This window comes from Phascolarctos cinereus, unplaced genomic scaffold, assembly GCF_003287225.1.
Source record: "Phascolarctos cinereus isolate Bilbo 61053 unplaced genomic scaffold, phaCin_HiC Scaffold_2;HRSCAF=192, whole genome shotgun sequence".
NCBI classification, from domain to species: domain Eukaryota; kingdom Metazoa; phylum Chordata; class Mammalia; order Diprotodontia; family Phascolarctidae; genus Phascolarctos; species Phascolarctos cinereus.
Genome location: NW_027555625.1, coordinates 294,775,159 through 294,790,511, shown reverse-complemented (window position 1 = coordinate 294,790,511; position 15,353 = coordinate 294,775,159). Strand labels below are relative to the sequence as shown.

Here is a 15,353-nt window from a genome sequence, read left to right as displayed (position 1 = left end):
GGAGAGCAATGTATGTCTCTGAGAGGTCATAACTGGGTGTGAATGAGAAACATAGCAATGCCCATTTGAGGGAGCCACTGGAATTTATTGAGTAGATACCCTGGTCAGTCTCATGCTCAAGGAGTATCGATTTGACAGTAATATGAAAAACAAATTAGAAAGTACAGAGATGGTTCAAGAAAACCGACTAAACCCAACACTGATTTCTAAACTCTTGTGTCTCTCTCTGGGATCATATCTATCAGCTCTACAGCTCTACTGATATGAATAATGGACAAGGTGAGAGACACATTGGACCCTTGAGATAACGTGTTTGTAGGAACAAGCTTGTATCTGAGAAGAGGCTCAAGGACACCTGGGTTAGCATCTTCCTAGCACCCATATACTTAGAGAATGATAGAAAACAACAAAATTGTGTTGTCTCATGTTAACTTACGGAAACCAGAAAAGAATCCTGTCACTATTCTGGAACCCAAACACCCAAACTAGCATACCTTACCAGGCTGGTTAATATCTACTGGTGATCTCCCAGAAAAGTGCATCAGAGCAGAACCTGTTACTTCAGTGAAATGCCAATTCTCTCACCATTATCCACTAGTCAGAACCATGGTCCTCTACTCCTTCGAAACCTCGATGTTTTCATTTGAAACTCATAAGCTTTTCCCTGTTGAGGAACTCAAAACCTTTCATGATGAATCCTGAGAATCTCCTTTGAGGGCTTTGAATTATTTATGTCCTCAAAAGAGTTGGGAATAAATATGGGCCAAATCATAGGGAAAGGGCTACTCTAACAGTTGATTTTCCTGAAGAAACTTCTCTATCGACAAATATTTCTTGGAATTCTACCAATAACAAGTGCTTTCAGATATTATTAGCATGGTGGGTTGTAAGCACTTAAAAGATTAGCAATGACAAGCAAAAACTAATAGACTTTCATCAATAACAAATAAGGACAGGTTCACTGGATTTCTATTTCTGATAGGGTCATTAGACTGGCAGATTTGGGAAATGCCAGAGATATGCTAATTTTCATCCATGAATTTGTAAAGTTCTTTATGATATTTTTGTCATTATCAACAAAGATTTCTGGAGAGTCACTCTTTTTGGTAGGTAGAGGGTAGGCAGCAGTGGAGCAAGAGAGAATAATTTCCTGTAGGACTATTCTTTGGTCTGATCACTTCATGTAAATGTGTACAGTTTTAGGTATCACAATTTAGGGACATAATGAGCTAAAGCATGCCCAGAGGATGGCAGCCAGGATGCAGAGACTGGAAGGCTTGTAGCTGTGCCATGTATGGATTGCTTTAAGAGTTTGGTGGTACTTTAAATGCAGAGAAGTCTTCAAATCCAATTGGACATGATTGCTGTTGTTAAGGATTTGAATGTGGGAGAGGAACTAGGATTTTTAATGTGGAACTGGGATTAGAAATTTTTTCCTTCACTCCAGAAACCAGATCTAAAAGTAAGGAGTGAAAGTTGCAGAGAAAGGGATTTCTGTTAATGATAACAGGAAAACTCTCTACCATTTAGAGATGTCCAAATGTAAAATGAACTACCTGAAAGAGGAGGGATTGACACGTCACTGGATGTCACTAAGCCCTTTTTGGAGAGGTTGCAGAGAGTATTTCTATTTAATTATGAATTGGACTTAGATGAGCCTTGAGGTTCCACCCCATTCTGAGATCCTTTAATGCCAGGTATTTACTCTACATAATGTTTCTTCACATCTCTGCAAAGAGACGGGACAAGTTGGGGGCTTACTTTCTCCTTGATGCATCATTTTGAATCCTATGGATCTTTGAATTTAAATATGGTATGGTCAAGTTGGTTATATGAATAAATGGGGAGAGAAGATTGTAAAAGCTGAGCTATGGAAGGAATAATTCTAAGGAAGAATCAGAATGGAAACTCTGGACTTATAACTTCTTGACATGTTTCCTATAAATGCCCCATCCCATTTATCTTTTTATAATGTGACAAGAAGTTTAAATAGTTGAACCTCATTATGCTTTAATAATTAGGGTCCAATTTGATTAAATTATTTTGAAAAGTAGAATATTTATGAATAAAGGTCATGTGTTACTTCCAAATACTCATGAATAATATCTACGTTTAATAGAATATTTCCAAATTGAGCTCTGGGTTGTACCTGGTTACGAATAGCAGAATTTTCTGTCACTATTAGTGTGCCAAAGTCCATAGAAGATCTCTTCTCTTTAAGCAGTTATATATGGTCTTGACAGTCCCAACTCCATCCATATCATTAATTCATTTCACTCTTCATGATTTCTTCCTAGAGACCTTCTCCCTACTCCATTTCAAGTGGTGTATCCATCAATTTCATTAACGGTGTCTAAAACTTGGTGACACCAGCTATTCAAGTAGATTCCCATTTACAAATATTAAATAATTTATATGTAAATTATATATAATTTTTATATTATATAATATTATATATTATATGACATATAATTCTATAACATATTATATGCAGTTGTATAAATAAAAAAGTATTACATAATTTCATTAAAAATTTAGTCATGTGTGATTCAGAGGTCACTGCCCAATAAAAGTAATATTCAACTTGTTACTTAGTGCCAAATGTAATCTATTATTTTTTATTATTTTTTTTTAGGCAATTGGGGTTAAGTGACTTGTCCAGGGTCACACAGCTAGTAAGTGTCAAGTTGTTTGGTCTGAGGCCGGATTTGAACTCAGGTCCTCCTGACTCCAGGGCCAGTGCTCTATTCACTGCCCCACCTAGCTGCACCATAATCTATTATTATTATAAAATTTATTATTATTATACTTAGTACCAAAAATAATATAATAATGCTATACCTAGGTACTCACAAAAGTTTTTTCAATATGTGTACAATGTATAATGAGAGATAGTAGAATCATTGTTACAAATAATAAATCTGTGCATGTTAAAATCAGACAATAATTATCCTTTCTATTAGTTTCTATTATTCTGTTCTATTTCTATTATTTCTATTAGTGCTAGAGAAAACGCTGATTGAATTAGAGTAGAATGAGGAAATACACACACATACATAATGTTTTTGGAAATTTTGAAAGTAATTTCTTGGAACTTTCAAGTGATTTAGATCTTGATGACATTCATTTCTCTTTCTTTCTAATTTTGTTTCAAAATGTCATGGTTTTCCTTTATCTGGATATCACAAAAACCCCTCTATTCCTCATTCCCTCTATTCCTCTCTTGGAGATTAGTTTTGGATCAGAGATAGTATTTGAAATGAGAGATTGGTGTAGAGAGGAAGATAAAGAGAAAGAAAGAAGACAGGAAGACGGGGAAAAAGAAAGTGAAGAGAAAATGGAGAGGAAAAGAAAAAAGGAGCAGGAGGAGAGGGAAGTGGAGGAGGAGGAAACAGGAGAGAGAGAAAGAAACAGAGAGACAGAGAGAGAGAGAGAGAGAGAGAGAGAGAGAGAGAGAGAGAGAGAGAGAGAGGAGAGAGAGAGAGAGAGAGAGAGAGAGAGAGAGAGAGAGAGAGAGAGAGAGAGAGAGAGAGAGAGGAGAGAGGGAGAGAGGAGAGGAGAGAGAGAGAGAGAGAGAGGGAGAGAAAGAGAGAGAGAGAGAGAGAGAGAGAGAGGGAGAGAGAGGAGAGAGAGGGAGAGAGAGAGAGAGAGAGAGAGAGAGAGAGAGAGAGAGAGAGAGAGAGGGAGAGAAAGAGAGAGAGAGAGAGAGAGAGAGAGAGAGAGAGAGAGAGAGAGAGAGAGAGGGAGAGAGAGAGAACCATTAGATAACTGGAAAAGTGTTTGATCAGACAGGAAAGGGGAAAGGACTTCACAAAAACTTGTGCTCATTATATTTGTAAGCAAGGCTTCCTTGCAAGTACCTGACATGTGATAGTGAATTTCAGAAGGAAATTTGTAACTGTGGAATTTCCTAGAGTTCAAAGGCAGTCTTGGGAAGAGATATGATTCCCTGTACTGACCATCAGGCTGTGCTCTCAGCCCAAGACATTTTGTTTGCTGTTTTGAGCGAGTTACAGGAAGGATATCATGGTGGTTGGAGGGAAAGAGGAGAAAAACAGCATCCAGACATTTGTTTGTATGAAGTATTTGTCAGCCAGGTGTTTTTTACTTCAGGCAATGCTTGCATTTTCCTTCACGTAACATCTTAGAAATTGAAAAGTATTTTCGTATCCATCATTTCATGATCTCCTTATGAAATATATAGAATATTGTGTCTTATGTAACACCAAGTCAAAGACAAAGGAGAGAAACTTAGAGTGAAGAAAAATGTAATGGAAATAATTAGACCAAAAACCTTTCTGTGGGACCACATATGAATGAGGAATGCCGGGTAAGAGAATAGGTGACAGAGAGATAAAAGGCTATTGCTATAAAAATTTAGACATACCACATAGCAGGATGACAAAGAGTATGGTCACATACATAAATTGGCCAGTGAGGCTAAAAATTTTAAATGGGAACAGGCCCTTATATAAGGGCAGTGTATTTAATGGAGCTATCTTTCCAGTTTCCAGTGGAACTCTTCTATTTGGTATTCTGTGTTCCCTGAAATATGAGCTGTGCTTTGTCCATTGACCTATCTTTTTCTTTTTATTTATGGACAGAACCTATGATTTAATCAGTGTAGGGAACTCCTGGCAAAGAACTTCTTCTTCCAAGGCAGATTGGCACTGTTTCTAAAAGTCTCAGAGAACCATCTGGAATGCTGAGGTGTAATGCTGCCCATAGAGTCAGCATGCGTTAGAGTCAGGATTTGGACTCTGGTCTTCCTGATGCTGGAGACAGCTCTCTATCTTCTATACCATCCTGTCTCTCCTTAATAGGAATTTTATATAAACTCTCTCACTACTGTGTAAGATAGGATTCTTTCTCTTATGTAGGCAATTTGAACAGGAGGTGCCACTGTCTCCAAACAGAGGTCTTCATACAATTTGACACTCTATTTTTCACGAGGGTTTAAAATTCCTGCTGCTCCTAATACATTGAGCTGGACCACTGATACCAGTTAAGATAATAGTCTTACTGGGTATCCCGAAAGCCCCATCGTGATGTCCAAATTCTGGTGGATGATTATCCTTGTAAGACAAGGTCTTAAGCACATCTTCCTATACTCTCAGGGTCCTGATGTTTTCTATGTTTTCTCCTCCATGGAGGAGCTTTATGCAATTTAACTCTTCCAGTAAAAACTCCTATCAGCCAAAGGCCAAATATTGTCCAAGAAAAAGGAATAATTATCTAGCCATTGCTTTTCCCTCCAGGCCAACTCCATTCCTTTTAGTTTTCTCTTGTCTTTCAGTAAATGAGGAGTGGAAAGCTAATAATATCTTGATTCATATTGTTTTTCCATAGGCCACTGTACTTGTATGGGGAAGAGACAATAAGGTGATACAAGATGAATGTTAGTGAGGCTAAGTATGAAGTCCTTCACTTTATTTTTGAATGATCTGCAAAAATACAGACTTGGTAAGATTCAACTTGGCATTAATGGGAGAAAGTTCATGGGAGAAAGAACTCGACTAGTTATTGAGTTAAGTCATCAGCTTAATATAAATGTACACCATTGTAGGTAATTAAAACTAATATAATTTTAGACTATGTTAAATATAGTTTTATTGATGATCAAATTAATTAAAAGATATATTGAACTGTGTGATAGCCAGACTACATATGGAGTCTTGGGTTCAGTTCTTTAACCCTTGTCTGAGGGGTTAGATTTAGTTTGTGCTGCATTAGAGGATATTATAGAGATCCATGCATGGAAATTACAGTACAGTCTTTTGTACTAAGGCACTTGTTTGCAAAACGTGATTTTATTCCAAAATAATTACTATATTTGGGAACAATTTGATAATTTTGCATTTATTTATGTAAATTTCGTTAAAGAACAGAGAAAACTGAACCACTTCACAATAACTTGGACAGTATAACCCTTCTGACACTTATTTCAGCAAGTAAACTCCAGGTCTTTTTCAAGCATACTTCTAGTTAAAGTGTCACATTAATTGTATGTCTTCTGGTGTAGGAAGAGCTATGGATGGAAAAGGGCTTGCCATCACCTACACACTTTACCCCAACTCTTCTACCTTTCTTCCCATGGCCCTTTGCCTCTGAATTCAAATTTGCAAACCTGTTGGACCCAGGGCATAAGCCAAGCAGCAGCTGCGGACACAAATGCCAGCAATATTTATTGCAGCACTTATGTATTTTAAGCATTAAATTTCTATAAAACTATGCTATCATGTTTATTCGTTTCACATCTTTTTATGTCATTGTTGAAATTTTTGAGTTTTGTGGCCCTAAACCTATTTGCCCCATAAGTTCTATGCTTTTAATTGTATGATTTTGCACAGTTTGGTGTTATTTAGAACACATTTGTCAGCATTAACAGAACTGGTAATAAAGGGTGGAAGATTTCAGCTCAATTTGAGGAAGCATTTTTTAACAGTGCTGTCCAACATAGAAGGAATTTCTTGTGATATAGGACATTACTTTCAGGTTGTTGTGTCTTTCATTCTCAAAGAGGACCATGATATCAGGGAGATGATGATATGACTTACAATTGACTTTGTTTTGAGTGAGTGAGCGCTGTGCACAGTCACCAGCCTCTTTTTCCTACACAACCATCGGGGTCCAGTGGTCAGATGCTCACCAGGACGACTGGAGATAGCTCAGCGCATGACTTTCAATGGCTATATTAAATGACCACACATCAAAGCGGCTATTAATCATTTAAGGTTGCACTAGATAGCTTTTAACATACTTCCCAAACTAAGGTTCTATGATTCTCTAGGCCACATCTCAACATCCAATATCTCTTGATTCCTTTATAAAGCAGCAAAGTGAACATGAACCAGAGCAAGCAGACCAACGAGACCTGGGTGACAGAATTCTTCCTTTTAGGTCTCTCTGATGACCCTCAGACTCAGCTGCTGCTCTTTGTGTTGTTCCTGGCAGTCTACTTGAGCACCATACTTGGAAACCTGCTCCTCACATCCTTGGTTGTGTCTGACTCACAGCTCCATACACCCATGTATTTCTTCCTGTGTAATTTATCTCTGTCTGACCTCTGCTTCTCAACCACCACTGTTCCCCAAGCCCTAATCCACATGTTATCTGGAACAAAATTAATTTCTTTCACAGGCTGTGCAGCTCAAGTTCTTCTCTTCCTGTTCTTTGGATCTACACAGTGTGCTTTATTAGGTGTCATGTCCTATGACCGGTACTTGGCAATTTGTGACCCCATGCACTATCCCCTCATCATGACATGGAGGGTGTGTGGCCTTTTGGCCATAGGGTGCTGGTCCAGTGGGCTTGTTGCATCCTTGGTGGACAGTACGTTCATACTTAGCCTCCCTTACCAGGGAGACAATCAGATTGCTCATTTCTTCTGTGAGTCCCCAGCCATTCTGGTTTTGGCTTCTGCAGACACTCACAAAACAGAGTTGATCATTTTCTTCATGGGTGTAGTGATTATAGTTACACCTATGTCCCTGATCCTGGTATCATATGTGTGTATCATAATTTCTATCATCAAAATGAAGATGGCCTCAGGGAGACTCAAGGCTTTCTCCACCTGTGGCTCCCATCTCACTGTGGTCATCCTTTTTTATGGAGGAGCAATCATCAACTATATGACGCCTAAGTCTTCACAGGAACTAGGGAAGATGATATCTGTGTTCTATGCAGTCGTGAACCCTATGCTCAACCCCCTCATATATAGCCTGAGGAACCAAGATGTGAAGAGAGCATTCAGGAATGCAGCCAACAGGACACCATTCTGCAGAACCTGATCTCTCACCTGTCATTGAATTTGACATTATCCATCTCTTCTCATCTCAATCTTTTTAACCTTCTGGAAAAACTGGCTTCTTACGACTAGAATAAAGAGACAGAAACACATGTTTATATTGCTATGCAATCATACATGAGGTTGTTACATATTGTACACCTAGCATGTGTGTGAGGTGAAGAGAGAGAGAAGTAGAGATGATACATTTACCTCTCTGGAGACTTGTGTGGAATGATGCTAATTTGGAGGACATAAGGAATAGTCTAATCAGCATGGCAATATCGTAACCATTAAATATTCTGCATTGGACTTTAGGGGACAGAGACAAATATGAAGTAAGTATTCTTAAGAATAAGCAGAGGTAGTCGAGTCTTTGAGAGGCTGATAAGAAGATCCACTCACATAAAAACCAAACAAAAACTAGCTTCTAATTGATTACTATTAATAGAAATACAGTGTTCAAAATATGTAAAGTAGTACCATTATATTTCCTAATGAAAAGACTGTATTTGTATGACTGTATTTTCTATTGGATACAGTTTCTTTTTTGTCATTTTGTATCTTTATCTATATCTATATATCTACCTATATCTATATCTATCTGTCTATCTATCTATCTATCTATCTATCATATCTATAAATTACCTACATCAATGCTGTCAAACTAAAATTGAAATGGGGACCATTAATTCAATACATAAGCATTCCTATAGGAAGCTTATTGACTTAGTTTTAAAATGTACTATTAAACAGGTTTTATTACATTTTCATTTATTTTATTAAATATTTCTCAATTATTGTTTAACCTAACTTTAGATGCATTCTGGAGTGTTTTTTTGGGGGGCACAAACCCCTATGGATTGTGTGTTTTACACCTCTGACCTCCATTTCTGGTTATAAGTCTGTTCTCCCTGACCAATTTGGCAACCCCTTTTAAAAAAGTGGCAGGGGAATTGGGGAGGAGTTGTTTAGGAAAACTGATCAATGTTACAACCTTGTTGGATAGTACATGGAGAATTCCTAAAGTGTAAGTGCTGTGCTTGTGCTACTAAGGGAGGAAAACAAATTTTCTCAACTCTTATCTGGTGCTATTATAATAGCATTGAATTTATCAATTTTAAACAATTTATATTCATCTCTTTATTAATAATTTGAGGTAATATTTCATGTGATTTTAGCCAGTACCAGATAGTTTTGATTATTACCATCTTATAATGTAGTTTAAGCTCTGCTAGCGCTAAACCTCCTTCCTTTACATTTTTTCATTAGTTCCTTTGATATTCTTGAACTTTTGTTCTTCTAAATGAATTTTGTTATTATTTTTTCTAGCTTAATAAATATTTTTTTGGTAATTTAGTTGGTATGCCATTGAGCAAGTAGATTTCATTAGAAAGAATTGTCTTTTTTAATTTATTGGTTATGCCCACCCCTTCACAATTAATATTTCTCCGATTATTTAAAGCTAACTTTATTTGTATAAAACGTGTTTCATAATTATGTTCACATGGTTCCTGGTTTTGTCTTGATGAATATAATTCCAGGCATTTTATGCTGTCTTTCATTACTCTAAATGGGGTATTTTTTACTGTCTCTTCTTGTAGGATTTTGTTTTTAATATATAGAAATGCTGATGATTTTTGTGGGTATACTTTATATCCTGCTACTTTGTTAAAATTATTATTTCAACTAGCTTTTTAATTGAATGTCTAGGATTTTTCAAGTATATCATCATATCATCTGCAAAAAGAGATAATTTTATTACCTCATTGCCCATTTTGATTGCTTCAATTTCTTTTTCTTCTTTTATTGCTATTGTTAGCATTTCTAATGCAATATTGAATAATGTTGAGAAGGCTACTAGTTTATCTGCATTACAAATAATGCTTGCTGATGATTTTAAGTAGATTTTTCTTATCATTTTAAGGAAAAATCTGTTTATGCCTATGCTTTTGAATGTTTTTAATTGGAATGAGTTATATTTTTTCAAAAGTTATTTTTGTATCTATTGCTATAATCATATGATTTTGCTACTTTTGTTACTGATATAATTGTGTTAATATTTCCCCTTGTGTTAAACCATCCCTAAATCTTTGTTATAAATCATACTTGGTCACAATGTATACTTTGTGATATATTACTGTAATCTGCAAGCTAGTATTTTATTAACGATTTTTGCATCCATATTCATTAGCGAAATTGGTCTATTATTTTCTTTTTCTGATTTTGGTCTTCCTGATTTGTGTATCAGCATTGTATTTGTTTCATAAGAAGGGCTTGGTAGGACTCATCCTTTGCCTATTATTCCAAATAATTTATTTAATATTGGAATTAGTTGATCTTTAAGTGTTTGGTAGAATTCAGTTTTAAATCCAACTAGCCTTGACACTTTTTCCTTAAGAAGCCCATTTATTGCCTGTTCAATTTCATTTTAAAAATAGGTTTATTTAAATATTTTATTTCCTCTTCTGTGAATCTAGAAAGAAATCAAGTTACTCCCCTTCAGAAATCCCCAAGTTTTATATTTTATGATAACTCAACACTCATCTGGTCCAACCCATATTTTTGTAAATATTTTTCTATATAACCTAAACTGTCAAATTTGTTGGCATATAATGGGCAAAATAACTACTAATAATTGCATTGATTTCATTTTCATTAGTGGTATATTAATCTTTTTCTTTTTTTGATACTATTGATTTGTTTTTCTTCTCTCTCTCTCATCATGTTAACCAATAGTTTATCTATTTTATTGTTTTTTTCTCATAAAACAAACTCCTCATTTTTTAATTTAATGGGTTTCTTATGTTCATTTTTATTAATCTCCTCTTTAATTTTAAGGATTTCCAACTTGATGTTTAATTGAGGATTTTAAACTTTTTTTTCCTAGTTTCTTTAATTGCTTACCCAAATCATCAATCGGCTCTTTCTCAATTTTATATATGAGCATTTAGAAATACAAATTTTTCTCTAATTATTGCTTTTATTGCAACCCATAGGTTTTGGTATATTGTCTCATTATTATTATTCTCCTCAATAAAATTATTTATTGTTTTTAAGACTTATTCTTTGACCAATTCATCTTTTAAGATTAGATTATTTTAGCCTCCAATTAATTTTTTTTTGGCTAGACAATGGAGTTAAGTGACTTGCCCAGGGCCACACAGCTATTTAGTGTTATGTGTCTGACGTCAGATTTGAACTCAGGTCCTCCTGAATCCAGGGCCAGTGCTCTATCCATTGCACCACCTAGCTGCCCCCTCCAATTAATTTTTAATCTGTCTTTCCATGGTCTCTTATTTAATATGTTATTTTGCATTATGATATAAAAGGGATCCATTCAATATTTCTGCTTTTCTGGATTTAATTATAAATTTTTTGTGCCCTAATATATGGTCAACTTTTGTAAAGGTACCATGTATAGGGGAGAAAAAGTTATATTCCTTTTGATTCTCATTCAGTTCCCTCCAGATATCTATCATATCCAGCTTATCTGAGATTATTTTCCCCTCCTTGATTTATTTGTTGTTCAGTTTTTCTTATGGAGGAAGATATCTTCTGGGAATGGGGTATAAGATGGAAAAGACCCTGTGGGTAGCAGCTTAGGGAGAATTGTTGAGGGGTGTGGGCCTGAGGGATTGTGAGGTAAAATGCTCAAAAGAAGCATGTAGCACTGTAGTGTTGCTATTCTGGAGCAAAGTTAAGTCCTGTTCACTCTGCTCTAGTGATCACTATGCCAGAATGCAGAACTAGGACCCCTGGATAAAAAAGAGGAGAAAACCAAATCACTCAATGTCAAAAAATGATAAGTGTAACTATACTACCAAAAATGAAATTAAAGCAATTATAAGGAGTTTTTTTCCCTAATTAAATAACAATAAGTTTAACAATTGAAGTGAAGTGGAAAAATATTGTTACAAGAGCTGTGCACAGTGCTTAATGTAGATTTACCTTGCCCTGTGAAGTCTTCCCAATTGAGAATTATCAGCAATAATCAGACGCATACCAGCGCCATAGAGAAGCCACAGTGTAGTTCCTGCTCATATATCTGCTAGCACTGCCTCCTCCACCTTGGAGGCATCGCTCGTTATGGAAACCAGACCAGCCAGGCAGAGTCCTACTGTAGGCTTGCAGCTCAGCTTGTCCCCTCCAATGGTCAGCCTTACAATCAGTTGCCTATTTTAGCTTCTTCCAAAGGAGACCATCTGACCACAATTTTCTATTACTGCGGAAGCATCGCTGTGAAGTTGACTTTCCCAACTGTCTCCACTAATCTTCATAAAGCAGTTTCTAAAGCACTGGAAAGCCGGGATGAGGTGAAAACTAGGTGCGGTGTTTCTGACTTCATCAAAGCCTTTATTAAATTCCATGGTCACGTGTACCTGAGCAAGAGTTTAGAGAAGCTGAGCCCTCTTCAGGAGAAATTGGAGGAATAGTTTAAGAGACTGCTATTCCAAAAAGCATTCAACTCTCAGCAGCTAGTTCACGTCACTGTCATTAACCTTTTGCAACTTCATCACCTTCGGGACTTTAGCAATGAAACTGAACAACACAGTTATAACCAGGATTAGCAGAAGAGGAAATAAATATCTAAATAGACTTATTTTAGAATAAAAAATTGAATAGGTCATTAATGAGCTTCCCAAGAAAAAGAGCACCAGGACCAGATGAATTTACAAGTGAATTCTATCAAACCTTTAAAGACCAACTAATTCCAATATTAAATAAATTGTCTTGAATAAGAAGCAAAGAAGGACTTCTACCAAACTCTTTTTCTGGAGCAAATATAGTGCTGATACCTAAATCAGGAAAAGTAAAAACAGAGAAAGAAAATTATAGATCAATTTCATTAATGAATATGGATGCAAAAAGCCTAAATAAAATACTAGCTGAAAGGTTACAACAATGTGTTACAAAGATTGTACATTATGATCAAGTGGAATTTACACCACGAATATAGGGATGGTTTAACATAAGGAAAACTATTAACATAATTGATTGTATCAATAATAAAGATGATCATATCAATAGATGCAGAAGAAGCTTTTGATAAAGTAAAAGTTACATGGAAGCCAACTTCAGCTCAATATAAGAACAAAATCTAATAATTACAGTTGTTCAATGATCAACTGAGTTGTTACATGATGTGATGAATTTTCCAGCATTGAAGGTCTTCAAGCATAGTCTGGATCACCACTTACGAGTCAATCAGTCAATCAGTAAGCATGGATAAAGTAAGTAGAATATTCAAAGCAGGAGTTGGAGATAGGAACACAAATGTGAGCAGCCTGTCCTTGAGGAGCTGATATTATACTAGGAGGATATAACTTCTCAGATTTTACAGAAAAGTACTTAAGGGATATACGGCAAAAACACATATTAATATGGGGATTTCTAACAAATAGGGATGCTCAGGAAGATCTCCTGATGGAGGTCGCACTTTAGTTGAGTCTGGAAGGGAACTAGTGATTCCAAAATGTGATGAGGAATCATTTTAAGCATGGAGGAGAGTCTGTGCAAAAGTATGAAGGCAGAATATGAAATACTAGGTGAAGGGAAAGGGGAGCAGACTAGTTTATAAGACATGTAGACAGGATTTATATTTTCATTTGAACTAGATGACCTGTGTGTCTCCAAGTCTAAGCTACTCCATTTCTAACTTATGATTCAAAATATCCTAATATAACCAGGCACCCAGGTCATCACATTCCATTAGTTAATATGCTGCTGGGCATTGAACTGACATTTATTTCTTGGTAAAACAAACCCAGAAATAAAGGATAAGGATCTCACATGTCCTTCCTGTAAGCTAATAATCACATTTCTTACAACATGCCAAAAAATGAATAGGCTCCTCATCTGGACACTCAATCACACATTGATACAACTACCAGTATTGCTGAAGAGAATGTTGGAATGGGAGAAAAGACTAGATTGAAGGTTTGGAGCTGAAGATTTACATTTTAATTACTTGGAATAAATGATATTTCTTTTTTCCACCTGAGAGAGAACTGCATTGAAGAGAAACATTCACTTCCTGGTCTATCCTCTGGAGCATATGCTCCAGAGACCATCCCTACACTACTGACCATGTAATTAGGTTTGTCCTTATAGAAACAGTCGTTGTTTAAAAAGCAATTCCTCAGAACCACCAAGAAGACTTATTTGGGGGAAGCAAGGATTCAATCCACTTGATCACTCTTCCCCTTCTCCTTCAAACTCTGTTCCTGTCAAGGAATAAAGATTGGATGAGAACTCAATGCTTTAGTATTTGTTACCTGAAGTTTCCATCTCCCCAATCTAGCAGCTATTTTTCATACAGCTATTCTATGTTCCATATTTGGAGTATCTTTCTGACTATGAGATCCTTTCCTAGTGTTTTGTGTCTTTCAGGTAAGAATGTGAGGTTGTAGATAGAGAAGGGGGAAATCCTAAGGGGTTACTTAAAGATGCATGCTTAGATGCAGGATTTTTTGAGTAGATTTGGATTTAGAATTTCTATGTCTTTGTCTCTATGTTGCCTTTGTCAACCATATCTGATTTGCCAATGTTTTCCTTTGGAAATAACTCCACATAGGAGACTTCCCTGTTGGATCTCTTTCTTCCATCATCAGCACTAGGTCCTCAGGAAATGGCATGGAGTAAGGTTGGAGTAATGGCTTGTATGACAGAATGTTTTTCTCTAATGCAGGTTTTTTTTTTTAGGCTAGGCAATGGAGTTAAGTGACTTGTCCAGGGTCACACAACTAGTAAGTGTCAAGTATTTGGTCTGATGCTGGATTTGAACTCAGGTCCTCCTGAATCCAGGGCTTGTGCTCTATCCACTGTGCCATCTAACTGCCCCAAAATTTAATTGGTTAATGAGTTCCTGATAAAACCACTTAAGTGGCTTTAAACAGCTCCTGTGTTTAACTTTACTTTTTATTTATTTATATATTTAGTTTTTATTTTAAGGCAATTGGGGTTAAGTGACTTGCCCAGGGTCACACAGCTAGTAAGTGTCAAGTATTTGGTCTGAGGCTGGATTTGAACTCAGGTCCTGCTGACTTTAGGGTAGGTGCTCTATCTGCTGTAACCTAACTTTCCCTTGAGGTGGGGTTTTTGAACATTGTACAAGTACACACTTTCATGAGTTGTGGGGAAGATACTGAGGGATCCATTTCATCTTTTCATTTTGTGATGATAGCTAGTCTGAAATGGAATTATCATTTCCTAGTATATGACTAGAGATAGGCAAATCCTGATTCCGGAGGGAGTCAATCCCCTAGGATCACTCAGGAAACAACAAACATACCTCATACTGGAGTTAGAAACATAACATCAACATGGATTTACAGAAATTGAGGGTTTAAGGAAGAGGTTATGCGTTTAATCCTTGGGCCATTCAACTATGGTGGATGTCAGCAAGTTTAAGTGTGCACCTGTGGGTTTGGGTGGTGGCATGGATCTCTAACGCTGTCCTCTTCAGGGCCCCCAAAATTATCTCAGGTAAATTTCATGTAAAAGGTGGCATTTAAGCTAAGTTTTGAGGGAGTCTGAGGATTGTTAGAGAAGCAGAAGAGTAGAG

At 36.4% G+C, this 15,353-nt stretch overlaps 1 protein-coding gene across 1 annotated transcript; it reads left to right on the top strand.

The window, feature by feature from the left end:
- Positions 1 to 6,845: 6,845 nt before the first annotated feature.
- On the top strand, positions 6,846 to 7,790 carry LOC110207331 (olfactory receptor 2D2-like). Its single transcript, XM_020984933.1, has one exon. It carries the CDS (start codon positions 6,846 to 6,848, stop codon positions 7,788 to 7,790), a length of 945 nt encoding a protein of 314 aa, XP_020840592.1.
- Positions 7,791 to 15,353: the final 7,563 nt, after the last annotated feature.

What these genes read in the sequence shown, in the direction of transcription:
- LOC110207331 (XM_020984933.1), top strand. Translation starts at nt 6,846, where the DNA reads ATGAACCAGAGCAAGCAGACCAACGAGACCTGGGTGACAGAATTCTTC.